Raw genomic sequence first — 15,686 nt, forward strand, 5'->3', positions numbered from 1 at the left:
AAACAATGTTATTTTAAATTGGAATAAATGATTGGAGGAAAATTTAACACCCCTATGCTATATGTTGCTGTGGTTTGAATGATGGTGTCCCCTCCAAAATTTAGTTGAAACTTAATCCGCAATGTAATAGTATTAGGAGGTGTGGCCTCTGGGAGGTGATTAAGTCACCAGGGCTCTGCTCTCATGAATGGGATTACATCCTTCTTAGAGGGCTCAAGGTTGAAGGGGAGCATTCTCTTGCCCTTCTGTCCCTTCAGCTGTGTGAGGACACAGCATGCGTCCCCTCCAGAGGATGCCGCAACAAGGCACCACTCCCCAGATACCAATGCTGGCACTTTGATCTTCATCTTCCCAGTTTTCAGAGCCATGAGAAATAAATTTCTGTCGTCTATAAATTACCTAGTCCCAGTTATATTTATAGCAGCACAAATGGACTAAAACATACACGTTATCCTCACATCAGAGGGAGAAACTGAGGCACTGAGAGTGGGCCAGATTCCTGATTCTACCATCTGCTTGTCATTGTCCTTGGACAAATTACCAGGTTGTTGAGAAGATCAAGTAAGCCAATGATTGTAAAACCTCTCATAAATATCCAATAAACAACCTCACTGAAAATAATAAAGTGCCTTGGCTTCTGTCACACAGCTAATAAGTGGTAGATCTGCAGCTGAGATACAGCTTCAGCCTTCAGACTATGAGAAGAATCATTTAGGGTTTTTGTTTAAAACACAGTTTATCAGGGTAAGGGCCTAAAAATATTGATTTAAACAGCAGTCCTGCTGTTGTGTGTATGTGAAAATTGCCTCAGCATAAAACCTGGTGTCCTTTGGTCTAATGATAGCTTGACCATCATGACATGAACAAAACTTTTGCTTTTCCCACCTGGATAAACTTCACGTTTGTTTATTTCTATTTTTTCATTCTCAAAGGGTTGATCTTTTCTTGATTTAATCTCCAAATTGATAGTGAAATGCAAGCTGCTGAAGCCCCCCAGGTGCTGACAATAGGGGCCAGTGGTTTAATCTTCTTAGAGGGCAGATCAGAATGTGTTTAGAAGGCACAGTAGAGGGTAAGCTAGCTCCCAAGGAAGGATTACTTCGTAAAATCGAACTTTCACTCTCTCTGCTCACTCCCTGCTCCAACTCCTACCTCAGCATGGCAGCACTCAGTTACCCAAGGCACAAAGCTGGCATCATCAATGATACTCCTTCCTCACACCCAGTGACTCACCCAGTCCTGTCTTTCTCCACACCTCTTGAGAGGTGGAATGTATCCTGCCCCTCCATCCCCTTTGATACTGCCTGTGCCCTAGTGGTGGTAATAGCTAACTGCTGGGTGCCAGGAGCTATTATAAAGTCTTTTAGTCTATCAACTCATATAATTCTCGAAACAACCCTGTTATCTGCAATTTACAGATGAGAAACTGAGGCACACAGAAGAAACAAACCTGCCTGAGATTACACAATGAGCAGCCATAATGCCACCCTCTGGAACCTCTACAGCCACCAGCACAGGTATCTCTCTCTTGTCCTTTCCCTGCCCCAACAAGCTTCCTCCTGATTGGTTTCCAGGTTCTCATTTTGTCCACAACCAAACACAAATGGAAACATACTGCCCTCCTCATCTAAAACCTGACCTTTCCAGGGCTCTAAGCAAGTCTGACCCTTTAGCCTGGGCTGTGTACAGCTTTATGTACGGCTGTCATCTTAAGTCTACCACTTTTTAACTTTGTAGTTCCTGGAATTCAACCATGTTCTCTTTTTCATTGCTTAGCTGTCCCATTTCCCCACCCCCATCCCAGCCTTTCCTGGAGAAAAGGATTGGAGCTCAATAACATTTGTTAAATGAATTGCTGAAAAGCAACAGTGGTTTATTACTGGAAAATGTTACAGACAGGAATTGTGAAATCTTTCCTTGAGCTTCTTTCAAAACAGAATGAATTCTCATTCAATGTTCTCATATTTGGATCAGGGTACTTTATCACCTTGTAGGGTCACTGTTCCTTGTTGTCTGTATCCTCACGAAGCCTCCTGTTATTCCTGTTGTAATTCTCTCCCAGCTCAATACACGGTCCGGTGTCGAATGGATAAAAGAGCCGAGCAGAACAGTTCTTTAGCTGTCGGCCTAAATGACTAACTTCATGACCTCTCAAGGTCTCCCTTCCCGGCTGCACGCAGCTTAGGTTCCAACATTCAGAAGGAGAGGTGTCCCCTGCTTGCGGGGGGCCGCTGGGACCCTGAGTCCTGGACCGACACGCAGTGGGGCAGCCGCGGCCTGAGCTCTCGGGAGAGGAGCTGGGATGGAGGCGTACGAGAAACGTGGTTTTGGGGAACCATGGATATTTTACTCCGCGTAGAGCTCCCTCCGGTAATGCGACCAAGAACCGAGGGCTTCTTTCTCCCTGCTGAGGCCTCCCTCCCTGTCCCCACTTGGAACAAACAGCCTGCAGTTCCCGCAGCTGCAGCGCGAGCCGCGAAACGCGCGCCGGGAGCGGAGCCCGGGCGGGACTCGGGAGTCGGCGCTGCTCCCCCCGCGCTCCAGCGCCGGGCCTCTCCGCGCGGCCTCCCTCCTCCCTCCCTCTGGCCCGGCCCGGCCCGGCCGGGGGCCGAAGCGGAGGGGCGAGGCGCGGCCCCCCTCGGCCGCACCACCTCCCGGGGCCAGCGCGGGAGGAGCCGGCCCGCCTCGGCCGGCAGCGGCGGGAGCAGCGCGGCGCGGCGCCGCGGGCGGCGAGCTCCGCATTCGAACCTCCCTCGCAAAGACAGTCTCCGCCCCACAATGCACCGCGGCGGGCAGCCTTTGAAAAAGCGGCGCGGCTCGTTCAAGATGGCGGAGCTCGACCAGTTGCCTGACGAGAGTGAGTAGCACCTCAAAGCACCCCCCCCCTTCCCGCCCGCCGCCTGCCCCGCCGCTGCACCGGCCGGGACGGGCGGCCGTACCCTCTGCCGGGCAGGTGGGCTGACTGCCAGCCCCACTGTGGTCCCCTAGTCCTCCCACTCCGGTGTTGCCGCCGCGTCGCCGCCTTTGTTATGGTGTCTGTGTGTTGGTTTCTGGGGTTGTGTGAGCGCCAGGGCCGGAAACCGAAAGCCCGGGAGTCCAGCCTGTGCCGGGCGCAGGCGGTGGCTGCTCCCCTGGCCCGACTCCGGCCCCCGGCCGAGGTGGGAGAAGAGCGGCCCCCGGACGCGGGGGCTGTCCTCGCCGCCTGCACCACTCTCCCGTCGCCGAGAGACGCCCGCCGGGGTTATGTAACTCGCCCGTCCCGGGGCCGGGGGAGGGCTCGGGCTGGGCAGGGGGTGGTCACAGCCCCTTCTTCTTGCCCCCGCCTCTGATCTTGTCCTGTCACAGCTCCTGTCTCTACAGGCGCTTGTGATCTTCACTGTCTCCCCCCCACCCCCAACCGGTGTGTCCACCCCTGGAAATGTTTCTGTGTCAGAGGATTGGCCCCTTCCCCTGGCCCCACAGGTGGCAGCGGACCTTCCCGGAGGTCATCCAGACTGGATACACAGCGTTCAGGTAGCCCCCATCCCACAGACTTTCTTCTGAATGTCTGTGTCTTAAGAATCATTAGGGTACCTTTGCACATGGATGTGACCAGCACAGCACATGTCCAGTACTCTGCCTGACACCTACTCCTGCGCATTGCCTCACTTAGCCACGTTCATTCACCCTGACGTCTAAGACATGTATGCTCATTTGTGTTGAGTAAGTAAAAGCACCAATTCCGTAGTTTAAGGACAATGGAACTTAGTTTTGTAATTTAGAGTATTGCATAAATTATATAAAAAGACAAATATTTTAGTTAATTACAAAAAGATTCTGAGTCCACGTTCACCAGTTTGTGTATACGTATCATTTGTGAGAGTTTTAGTATAACAAAAACAAAAGGCTCAATCACTGTTAAATCTATCTGTGCACAAGGCAAATAGACTTTAAAAATGAGAGATAAAGATACTGCCAGTTCTGCTTTCTTCGTGAGGTCAAAGTAAAATAAAAGTTCAAATTGCTAAACTAGTGAAAAGTTGTATTAAAAGTTTTTGTTCTAAATTTGATGTAGACCAGCACTAAGTCCCAAAAGAACTTTATCAGTGATGGAAATACTCTTGTTTTATGATGTCCAATAAGGTAGTCATTAGCTGTATGTGGCTGTGGAACACTTCAAATGTGGCTAGAGTGACTGAGGAACTGAATCTTTAATTTCATTTAATTTCAATAAATTTAAATGTAGATAGTCACATGTAGCTAGTGGCTACTGTATTGGTCAGGGCCCAGCTGTAGCCCATCCATGAGTTTCATTGTTTCTTGTTTGCAGAATACAGTTAATTGTGATTTAGGATGCTCCCAAATAATGGTGGGCCTGCTAAGCACAGTGTGCTTGTCATCTAAAGAAGTTTTTCTTATCCTTGCTATGTCTTTATCATGAAGATGTCTTATCACCTTTTAGAAGTCACAATCACTAGAGCTATTATTTTGGTTACTGTGGTTATTCTGTTGAAATGAGAGGTATTTTAAGTGGCTTTCTTATTACTGTCATTAGAAATATTTGCTTCATTATCAAACATTTATTGAGAACTTACTGTGGTTCTTTGGTTCTTTGTAGGGTCTTGGGATTTATACTAAGGTTCAAATTCTAGCCACATTCTCAAACTACATAACTTAATCATTTATTTTACTTTGTGACATCTCTGGTGTATTGGTGTGTGTATGTGTTTGTGGGGTGTGTGTTTTGTTTAGCTAGACTTCAGCTTTGTTGAAACAAGGCATTTTCTTACCTGGTTTGTTACATAGTGCCACAAATCAGGGACAAAAATACTTGATTTTATGGAATTGAATGTAGAGTAATAGGCATTATTAATGAAACTGGAGTAGGGTCTTGAAAAGGAATAGTGATTTCAGTTTGATACTGGAAATAGTAATATGTTTTTTGGTAATGTTTAGTCAAGGAGGCTAGCTAATATATTAGCCAATAGCCAGTATAATATTATCAATAATAAAAAGCTACGATTTTTTGAGTATTTACTAGGAACCAGATGCTACGCAAAGCATATTACAATTATTTGTTCATTTAATCCTCATTTCAATTGATGTAAGTGCTCAATTTTATATATGAGGAAAATGATGTCATCTTCAACTCAGATCTTTCCTCTGAGCTTCTGATCTTGATATCTCCCACATATTTCACATCTCCTTTTAGGTGCTTCAGAGGTCCTCACACTTCACCGGTTCAAAAATCTACCTCATAATTCCACCCCAGGACAGAGATACTTCCAGTGGTTCCTGTCTTAATGAATGGTTCCACTGTGCATGCAGCTGGCAGGGAAGAAACCTAGAGATTATCTTTGGCATGTCCCTGTCTTTTACTTCCCTTATTTAAGCCTTTACTAAGTCTTTGTAACTTTTACCTTCTAAATGTCTATTAATTCTACCTACTTCTTACCATTACCCCAGCCCAAACTGTCACCATCTCTTCTCTACACTAATCACTTCAGCCTCCCATTAATCTAACCCCCTCCCCACAAACACACAGCCAGAGGGATCCTTTCAAAATGTACATATGTCATCTTCCTATTTAAAACCCTGTAGTATGCTGGGTGCCGCAGCTCACACTATAATCTGAGCTACTTGAGATGCTGAAGTGGGAGGATCACTTGAGGCCAAGAGTTGGAGACCAGCCTGGGCAACATAGTGAGACCCCTCCCCTGTCTCTAAAAAATTTTTTTTTAAATTAGCTGGGTGTGGTAGCACCCACTTCTAGTCCTAGCTACTCGAACAGCTAAGGCAGGAGGATCATTTCAACCTGAGAGTTCGAGGTTGCAGTGAGCTATGAGCGCCACTGTACTCTAGCTTAGGTGGACAGAGCGAGACCCTGTCTCTAAGAAACAAAACAAAACCCTTTAGTAGCTACAAGACCCTTTGTGGTCTGGCTGCTTCCCACCTCTCCAGCTTGATTTTTTTTCTATTCTTCCTCTCATTCTATCCCTTTGGGTTAAATTGGACCGTTTTCATTTCCTGTACTCACCAGGCTCCCTTTTCTGCACGGCCTTTGCACATGCTGTTCTCTGTACCTGGAATTCTTTCTTCCCTTCACTTTCAATTAATTTCTCCTTATCTTTTATATCCCATTTTACACTTCATCAGAGCTATTTCGCATCCTTCCTGACTAGATTATGTCTTCTCTAAATCTTTCCATACCACTTTGTAACTTCTTAGTGGCAGCTGTCAACAGTTGCAGTTTCACATTTGTTTATGTGATTGTTTGCTTAATAGCCCCACCTGAGCAGGTACCCTGTTTTTCTTCATGATTGCATTCCCAGTTCCATGTATAACACCTGGCTTCCCTCTCGGACCTTTTTTCATACCTCTCTTGCTTGCTGGCTAATCCCCAAGCACAATGCTCCCACTCCTTGATTATGCTGAACTATTAATAATTTCTCAGGACTTTTTAACCTGCTGTTTCTTCTGCCCAGATTCATTGCTTTGATTTCCTGCTTTCTCAGAGCTAATTCTTTTCGGATGTTACCTCCTCAAAGATGCCTTGCCTAAGTGATATCACCCTGTTTATTTCCTTTATAGCAATTACCATGAGCCATAATTATTATTTTATGTACTTGTTTATTATATGTCTCTTTTTTTAATTTTTTATTTTTGAGACAGAGTATTGCTCTGTTGCCGTGGGTAGGGTGCAATGGTGTCATCATAGCTCACTGCAACCTCAAACTCCTGGGCTAAAGCGATCCTCTTGCCTCAGTCCCTCACGTAGCTGGGACTACAGGCATGTGCCACCACACCCAACTAACTTTTTCTATTTTGGGTAGAGATGGGGGTCTGGCTCTTGCTCAGGCTGGTCTCCAAATCCTGACCTCAAGCAGTCCTCCCGCCTCAGCCTCCCAGAGTGCTAGGATTACAGGCATGAGCTGTCGCACCGGGCCTGTTACATGTCTCTTTCTACTAGAATGTAAACTCTCTAAGAGCAGAGGCTTTGTCTGTCTTGTTCCTGGGGGTAACCCTAGCCCCTAAAATAGTGCTTATGGCAGGCATTCAGTAAGTACTTGTTGAATGGATGAATGAATACACCTAGTTAGAGCAGGATTCTAATTTAATCAGATTCACCTGCCTGTAAAATTCATTTTCTCAACCTAATAGTTTTTTCGATTGCTCAAAATAATACAATAAGCACTATATCAGAATTAGCCATGTACTATGTGCATTGTTCTAAGCACTTTTACGTATATTAACTAATCCTCATTTTACAAATGAAGAAATAACAGTACAGAGAGGTTTAAGTGACTTGCTTAAGGTAACACTCAGGAAAGTGTCCAAGCCAATATTCAAACATAGCTAGTTTCAATCTAGAACAAGTTCTCTTAACCACCATGCTATACTGCCTCCCAAAAAAGGAAAAAAGGTTAAAGGCGATAGGTCAGAATCTCCAAGATATGGTTCCTGCCTTCATGGAACAGGAGTGGATATCATATGGCTTATCCCTTTTCCTTCAGATCTCTACTCAATATCATCATCTTTTGCAAAAGCTAATCATGAGCACCTTACTACAAATAGTCTTCCTTTCCCCCACCCTGCCTTTTCCTGGTATCCTGCTTTATTTTTTCCCATAGTGCTTATCATCACCTGACATGTGTATTTGTTTGTCTCCCTTCACTAGAATGTAAATTCCATAAGAACAGGGACCTTGGCTGTTCTGCTTGCTGTTGCATCCTGGTTGCCTAGAGCAGGGACTGGCATGCAGTTAGCGCTCTGTACATATTCACTGAATGAGTAAATGATTACAGCATTTTCTCAAATGAACCGTATATCTCTTGGTAGCTACATGGATATGTGCGTTGTCTACTATTACTGCTTGTTGTGTTGTATCGTTTGAGGCTTTTTAGGAAGATTTTATGCCATTCTTCCCTCACTCCCCCATGACTCTACTGCCTTTGGTCATTAAGCTTCAATTCGCCATATGGACTCTGTTCTCCTGTTTTATTAACCATTCTCCACATCTAGGCAAGAAAGTAGGGTGAAAACTAGAGTGGCTTTAATGCTAATAGGTGTCTGTTCTGCAAGCCCGTCATACTGACCCGTGGAGGAAAAGTCAGTTGAGGTTTAGGGGATCTGAGATGCATATTGTTTAAGGATTTGAGATGAAATGTTTCATAGCCATAACTGCCATACTTTATCTGTTGCTTCTCCTTTAAAGTCTGTTTTCCATTTATATAAGTTGTAAATCATTGCTGCTTTTACTAAACACCAAGGAGGCTTAATCTGTCTTCTCTGATTTTTGTACCTGGTTCATGTTTTTTTTACTTTATCTTCTGAGATCATTCTTAATTATTTTTCAAATGAGTTGGACTTCTTTGCAATACATTCAATTCTGAGATTTTATTTATTTTTTATTTTTTTTCAATTCTGAGATTTTTAATTTATTGCTCTCCCTCTCTCAAAAAACTTCTCTCCCTATTGATTCTCCTACTTTCCCAACCCATAGATACTGTCCTTTATTCACACCAGGACCTGTAGCCCAGTGTCTCTCAAAGAGTGTTATCTGCAACAGAATCCCTTAAATTATTATTTATTAATAGAACAGGTTCTGCATGTATGAGCAGCTTCCTGGTTACTCTAATATACACTAAAGTTTTATCCAGTGGGCCCCTCCAACTTTATGCTAGCCCCTCTTGGCTGTTCTGAACTCCCTTTTCCAGCTTGCATCTGTAAGTGTTGCACATACTTGCATTCTAGACTTTCAAGGGACTTATTGCCTGCTATGACAGTCCGTGGATCATTTCCATTGTCTGTTTTCTCCACTCTGTTACCACTTCTAATCTTTGCCTCAATAAATGTCAGTTCTCTTTCTCTGTTCCTCCAGCACCAGAGCACTTCTGGTGGATCCAAAATTACTTCTGTCTCTCTTCTTCCTCTTTTCTCTCTTTCTTCATTTTCCTCTGCTGGAATGGTCTCCAGTTCTCAAAACTTCAAGAAGACTCCCATATGTTTTTCTTCAGTTCTTCCTTACCCTGTCTGAGTCCTGGTCTATAGCTTGAATTGTCTGCTATTAATAGTTATTTCTAATTGCACCCACCGTCACTTCAAACTCAATATTGCTAAAACTAAAGGGATCACTTTTACCTCCAAACCAAGTTTTTTTTCCTCACTTTGATTATGAAATAATTATTGATTTGTTTTTAATTGCAGGCTCTTCAGCAAAAGCCCTTGTCAGTTTAAAAGGTAAGAATTATAGCAGTTTTATGTGTACCATAGCTAGAAATTTAATTCATTAAATTAATTTGGGTATAGTGTTTTTTCTTTTCCTTCTAGGTTATGATTCATTGTAGCTTTTAAATATTGGTTTTCATTGATAACCTTAAATTCATAATGCTTTTATAGAAGAATTGATTCTCAATTGTTAGAAATTAAGAAAATCTTTTTCCTAAAATTATTAAGAACTTTCTAACTAAACATTCCAGAAATATCTTATTTAGATTTAAAGCATTTATTAAACTGCACTGAGCTATATATTTGCATAATAGTTTATTTTTAAGAATTTTGCCTTCTAAGTTATAATGCAAGTTCCCTGAAATAAAAGAATGATAGTACTTTTCTCTTTCTGAGAAAACGTTAGACATGTGCCTTGATCTTGCTATTTCTTTTGGTAGGTACATTAGGCTAGTCTTTTAATATACTCTATTCAAAATTTTACCACTTGATTAAGATTCTACTGGGTAAATAAATTTGAAACCAAACTAAATATTCTCAAAGATTTTTTAGTTAAATATTCTCTTTAGTTTTTTAAAAGACTTTTAGTCTTTAAAGCTACTGTGTTGTGCTTTGAATTGGTGATTTACCAGATTAAATCCTTCTGACTTGAGGACCACTTCTCTTCTAGAATACCCCTGATTTCTTTGCCTAGCAGGATCAATTCCATCCCATCTTTTTTATTTTTTTGAGACAGAGTCTCACTCTTTTGCCCGGGCTAGAGTGCTGCGGCATCAGCCTAGCTCACAGCAACCTCAAACTCCTGGGCTCAAGGGATCCTCCTGCCTCAGCCTCCCAGGTAACTGGGACTACAGGCGTGTGCCACCATGCCCGGCTAATTTTTTCTATTTTAAGTTGTTTGGCCAATTTCTTTCTATTTTTAGTAGAGACGGGGTCTCACTCTTGCTCAGGTTGGTCTTGAACTCCTGAGCTCAAATGATCCCTCCGCCTCTGCCTCCCAGAGTGCTAGGATTACAGGCGTGAGCCACCGCGCCCTGCCCATCCACTTTTTTCTTTTGTGCCTCTTAAAAAGTATTCCATTATTCTTTTTCTCCAAGTATAAAAGCCATTTCTTTTTTAAAAAAATTATACAAGTAATGTAAATTTCTTATAGAAAAAATTAGAAAATGCTGATGAGCAACTAGAAGAAAATAAAAATAACCATCTTATGTGGATTCATCCTGATTTTCTCTCTCTCTCTGTATATATAAATATATCCTTTATAAAAAAATTAAACTCACTTCTCTTTATTTTCATAATATATCTAATCAGTTACTTGATTGGATTTTTCCTGCTTGTGCAGAATTCTGAAGACATTCCTTTCAAGTAAGAAAAACAGAAACACCACACTAATTTCATTTTCATATGTCAAGGGCTTCACACATTGAAGCAAAAAACATTTGGAAATATGCTCAAAATTCAAGGTTAGAAGGGGCTTTTTCCATTGCCCTTCTTTCAATCAGGTAGTTTTTGGCAAATTAGAGTGGAGACATTATTAAAAGCCAAAAAGAAAGAGAAAAAAGAAGCTATATGTTTCAGTATGGAAATTTAATACTTTCAAGATGTATTGCTTTATCTGATTATTTAGAGAGTTTGACAGAAAAATACAAAAGAGATTTTTCATTTGCAATAAACTAAAATTATGGTCAGCATATTTTTTTCCATGTTGGTAAATATTTCACATATATAGCTATTACTAAAAAGGCAGTGTTCATAGAATGAAATCCTTTGAACTAAACCTAAATTTTATTAGTATTAATTATTCATTACAGAGGGAAGCTTATCTAACACATGGAATGAAAAGTATAGTTCTTTACAGAAAACGCCTGTTTGGAAAGGCAGGAATACAGGCCCTGCTGTGGAGATGGTAAGGAATGAACTTTTCTTACATTTTAGAATAATTACACCTAAATTGTATTATTGGTATGTTTAGGTTCTTATAGCACAGTAAAAAAAATTTACAAGTTATTTCCCCAACCTCAAGCATTTGAATCTTTTAGTGTTATTGAGCACTATTTGATCTTGTTTAGGTAAATTATCTGTAGCCAGTGATAATCCGGTCATCATTAAGTGTTTGTTAAATAATTGTAGTTTGTTTAAACAGGAAAAACAAAACCAAAAAAACTCCAACAACCCCAAATCATACTTTCATTAGTTATGTAAAAAATTTACATGGCTCTGGTTCCTGCAAAAAGATTTATAAGTGGTAAGGTATTAAATTCCTGTATAGCTAAAAAAAAAAAAAAAAAAATCCTTGTATAGGTAAAGGGTAAGTGCCTTTGGAGGTGGAAAGTAGAGATGAGCATATAATTGGCATGACTGGTAATTTTAGGAACTCTATTTCTCCCCTCCTCTGCCAGGAAGTTTTAGGGGTCAGTCATGAAACAAGCCCGGAGCTGGACAGCAGCAGTTACAGTAGCTTGGCCAGCTGACCACAGTGAATGTGAGGGACTTCCCCACTACATGAGGGACTTCCCATCGCCTACATGCCCTTCCTCCTCTCTGCCTGTGGTCAGGGAAGGCAGGTAGAGTAGAAGGGACTTCCTGTCAGGGATATAGAGTATTGAGACTCCAAGTGGGTTTAATTTTAAGGGTCTGTAGGTCCAACTGGATTCTACCCATATGGCGTTAGCCCTCTTCACCTGTCTCCTTTGCATATAGGCATGAAGGTCTGCCTTGAGTGGTGGGAGAAGGCTTTGAAAAAGGATGTTGGTTTTATTGGGATATTATTTCTGTTGTTTCTATTAATGAAACCTCTGAATATAGGGTGGACTGTAAAATTTTTTATATTACAGACCCTTAAGTATATGGTGTACTTTTGGTATTTAAAAAAATTTTTTTTAGTTCTCCAGGTAATTATTGAAGATCTATCATGTGTATCTTGTATTTTTATTCACAAATGGAAATTCGTAAATAACATTTTTTGATAGCAGATCTAGTATAATATTATATACATTTTAGGCTTACTCTTCTAGAGTGATACAGTATCATTGGCCCAGCCCAGCCCTATGTAGCAGACATATGTCATACACCCAGGTGGTATTAACCCAAATGCCAATATAATTTGAATTGGAATTTCTAGAATTTATTTTCCTATCTTCACCATCCAAGGCTGCCAGTGTACTAAGAAGACTTGGGTTCTAGTTTTAGTCATCAGCTAGGTGTTTCATTTGTAAGCAAATTGCATAAATATATCATACTGCTTTCTAAATCTAAGATTACCTATATTTGGCTTTGTGTACTTCGTGTTATACATACTTCATCTTTCCATACTGCTGATATTAATAATTCAGAGTTAGCCCTATTTTCCAAGTATACAGTTGTATTTTGGAACAAAAATGGGAAGTGTTCAGCTTTTTCATTAAATAAAAAATTTCTATCATAGCCTTTCAGAAATTCAAAACGAAGTCGACTCTTTTCTGATGAAGATGATAGACAAATAAATACAAGGTCACCTAAGAGAAACCAAAGAGTTGCAATGGTTCCACAGGTATGTATGTGCTAAAATTTTGTTTTACGTGAAAGGAAGTAAGTAGTTGTCCAACATAATAAAGTTTATGGTATTCTATTACATTTTGAGTAACAAGTTCTTTTCTTTAAATCAGTACTGCCACTCTGCTTCTATTTTAGTTACCTAAAAAATGTCATTGTTTTGTTGATCAACTTTAAACTAGAGTAGAAAGCCAGTTGTCAGTCCTACAGATGCACAGTTTTCTTTTCAGCATGGAGATAGTGGACATTAAGCAAATTGGTTTGGCAATATGGAAACAGTTTAGAGTTGTGCATGGAAATAAGATGGGAAAAAATATTTTACTTTATCACTGAGGAAAGTATGTTGAAGACTTCCTTGATCGATCCAAAAGAGGAAAATATATAGCATAAAATCATATCTCCTGTTTGTATTTTTGGCATCTTTTTTTTTAAATCATAGTGGACATGTAAGAATCAAAGGAATGAAAATTGGATAAGGAATTATTAACTTTAAAAATAATGTAATTTTTCTTCTATCAAATTTCTAACTTCTGATATAGTCAGTGCCTACTTCCCTTTCATTATTTTCCAAAAGTGTTATAAAACAAGATTTTCCAATATAATGGATCATAATAGAGGTGATTTTGTCAACCAGAGATTTGGCATCAGGTAAAAGCAGGACAGCAATATGCCCTACCAGAAAAAAAGTTCTTACATACCTGATGATAATTTCAAACAGTAAGATATGTTCATGTTCTGTAGAATGAACAAAAATGTATCTTGAACTTTTTTATTTTTTCAGACAGGGTCTTGCTTTGTTTCCCAGGCTGGAGTGCAGTGTAGTGATCACAGCTCACTGCAGCCCCCAACTCCTGAGCTCAAGTCACCCTCCAGCCTCAGCCTCCCAACTGGCTAGGACTACAGGCCCACGCCACTGGTCACAGCTAATTTTTTTTTTTTTTTGTAGAAACGGGGATCTCACTATTTTGCCCAGGCTGGTCTTTAACTCCTGGGCTCAAGTGATCCTTCTACCTCAGCCTCCTAGAGTGCTTGGGATTACAGGCATGAGCCACCCTGCTTGGCCAAGCTTTTTTTAAAAAGTTGTCCAGAGCCTGAGGCAGGAGGATTGCTTGAGGCCAGGCGTTCAAGACCAGCCTGAGAAAGAGCGAGACTCCGTCTCCACAAAAAATAGAAAAATTAGCTGGGTGTGGTGGCACATGTCTGTAGTCCCAGCTACTTGGGAAGCTGAGGCAGGAGGACCACTCGAGGCCAAGAGTTTAAGCTTGCAGTGAGCTATGGTGATGCCACTGCACTCTACCCAGGGTGACAGAGCGAAATCCTGTCTCAAAAAAAAAAAAGTTGTCAAGTGTAACCACATGTAAGCCTCTAAAATGTAATTTAAAAATTTGATCTTGTTGAAACTAAAATGTAATGTGTATTTCTTGGCGCGTTTATGTGTTGGATACAGGATTGAATGAATACAAGAAATAGTTAAATAACAATTTGTTAGCTTGACTTTGGAAGAACTGTTACTAGGATAATCTGGATGACTTACAAACACAGAAAACTGGTCTTTATGACTATGAAACTGTCCCAACTCCATCCATTGCCTTACTTCCTAGGTACATCATGCCTTCAGGACTATTTTACAATGTCCTTTCTAGTAATGTGGAACAATTCTGAGCAATACAGAGCAAATATAACACAGGACAAACATGATATGAGACTTCTTCAAATATGTGAAAAGTTTTTGTGTCCTCTGAGTTTTCCCTTTACTAGTCTTAACATCCCTCGTTCTTTCAGTCTTCATTTACATAACGTGGCTTGTTCCCTTACCTTTCTAGTTATATCCTCTAAATCTGTTGCATTTTGTCCATGTATATTTAAAGAATACCCCCCTAGAGATGAAAAATTATGAAAACTAACTTTTATTGAGTACTTAGTATGTACTCACAAGCACTTCATATGTATTACTTTGATTTTCATCTTCAGCAACCCATATGAAGTAGGTTAATGTTTGTTATTCTCCATTTTGCAGATGAGAAGACAGACACAGAGAAGTAAAGTATCTTGCTCAAGATCAAAAAGCTAGGAAGGAAGGCTAATTATACAGGCAGCCTGTATCCAGAATCCTACTTTAAAAAAAAAAAGCTTTATTGAGATATAATTCACATATATAATTCATCAATTTAAAGTCTACAAATTTAATGGTTTTTAATAATGCACGGAGTTATGCAACCATCACCACAATCAATTTTAGAACATTTTTATCACCCCAGTGAGAAACCTTGTATCCAATAGTAGTCACTCCCCATTTTCCATTTGTTGAATACTCCTTAGACGTACAATTGCTACAACAAGATTATTTATATCTAAAATTTGGAAGATACTGTCAATCTATTCATAAAGTTGTAATAATTTATATTTTCATGAACAATTTAAATATATTTTTCCAACAGAGGGATCTTTAATATAGTTTTATATTCATTGAGCCACCAATACCCTATTTAAAAGTCTGGGTCACTAACTCAATAGAAACATAGCACTTTTTATGGCAAGAGTATTTTATAGTAATTTGGTTATTTATGCCAAACATCTCCTCCTCACTTACACAACTTTTCTTTTTTTACATTAGAAAGTTAATTTTCTAAATACAGTGTGGTATCCTGAATTGGATTCTGGAACAGAAAAAGGACATCAGTGAAAAAACTGGGCCAGGCACGGTGGCTCACGCTTGTAATCCTAGCACTCTGGGAGGCCAAGGCGGGTGGATCGTTTGAGCTCAGGAGTTCGAGACCAGCCTGAGCAAGAACGAGACCCCGTCTCTACTAAAAAAATAGAAAGAAATTAGCTGGACAACTAAAAATATATATGTATATATAAAAATTAGCCGGGCATGGTGGCACATGCCTGTAGTCACAGCTATTCGGGAGGCTGAGGCAGAAGGATTGCTTGAGCCCAGGAGTTTG

General features: G+C 40.6%; 1 protein-coding gene across 2 annotated transcripts in view; it reads left to right on the top strand.

The window, feature by feature from the left end:
- The first annotated feature begins 2,465 nt into the window (after nucleotides 1–2,465).
- The window catches only part of LIN9 (lin-9 DREAM MuvB core complex component), a 49,695-nt gene continuing 36,474 nt past the window's right edge, over nucleotides 2,466–15,686 (top strand). The window contains exons 1-4 of one of the 2 annotated variants that reach the window (XM_012644357.1): nucleotides 2,466–2,857; nucleotides 9,187–9,219; nucleotides 11,019–11,113; nucleotides 12,632–12,736. In XM_012644357.1, coding sequence (XP_012499811.1) covers nucleotides 2,779–2,857; nucleotides 9,187–9,219; nucleotides 11,019–11,113; nucleotides 12,632–12,736 — 312 coding nt within the window. In that variant the 5' untranslated portion in view covers nucleotides 2,466–2,778. The remainder of the gene's footprint in view (nucleotides 2,858–9,186; nucleotides 9,220–11,018; nucleotides 11,114–12,631; nucleotides 12,737–15,686) is intronic. The other variant, XM_012644358.1, reaches the window with a different exon arrangement.

The sequence above is a fragment of the Propithecus coquereli genome, unplaced genomic scaffold, assembly GCF_000956105.1.
Source record: "Propithecus coquereli isolate 6110/MARCELLA unplaced genomic scaffold, Pcoq_1.0 Scaffold210, whole genome shotgun sequence".
NCBI classification, from domain to species: Eukaryota; Metazoa; Chordata; class Mammalia; order Primates; family Indriidae; genus Propithecus; species Propithecus coquereli.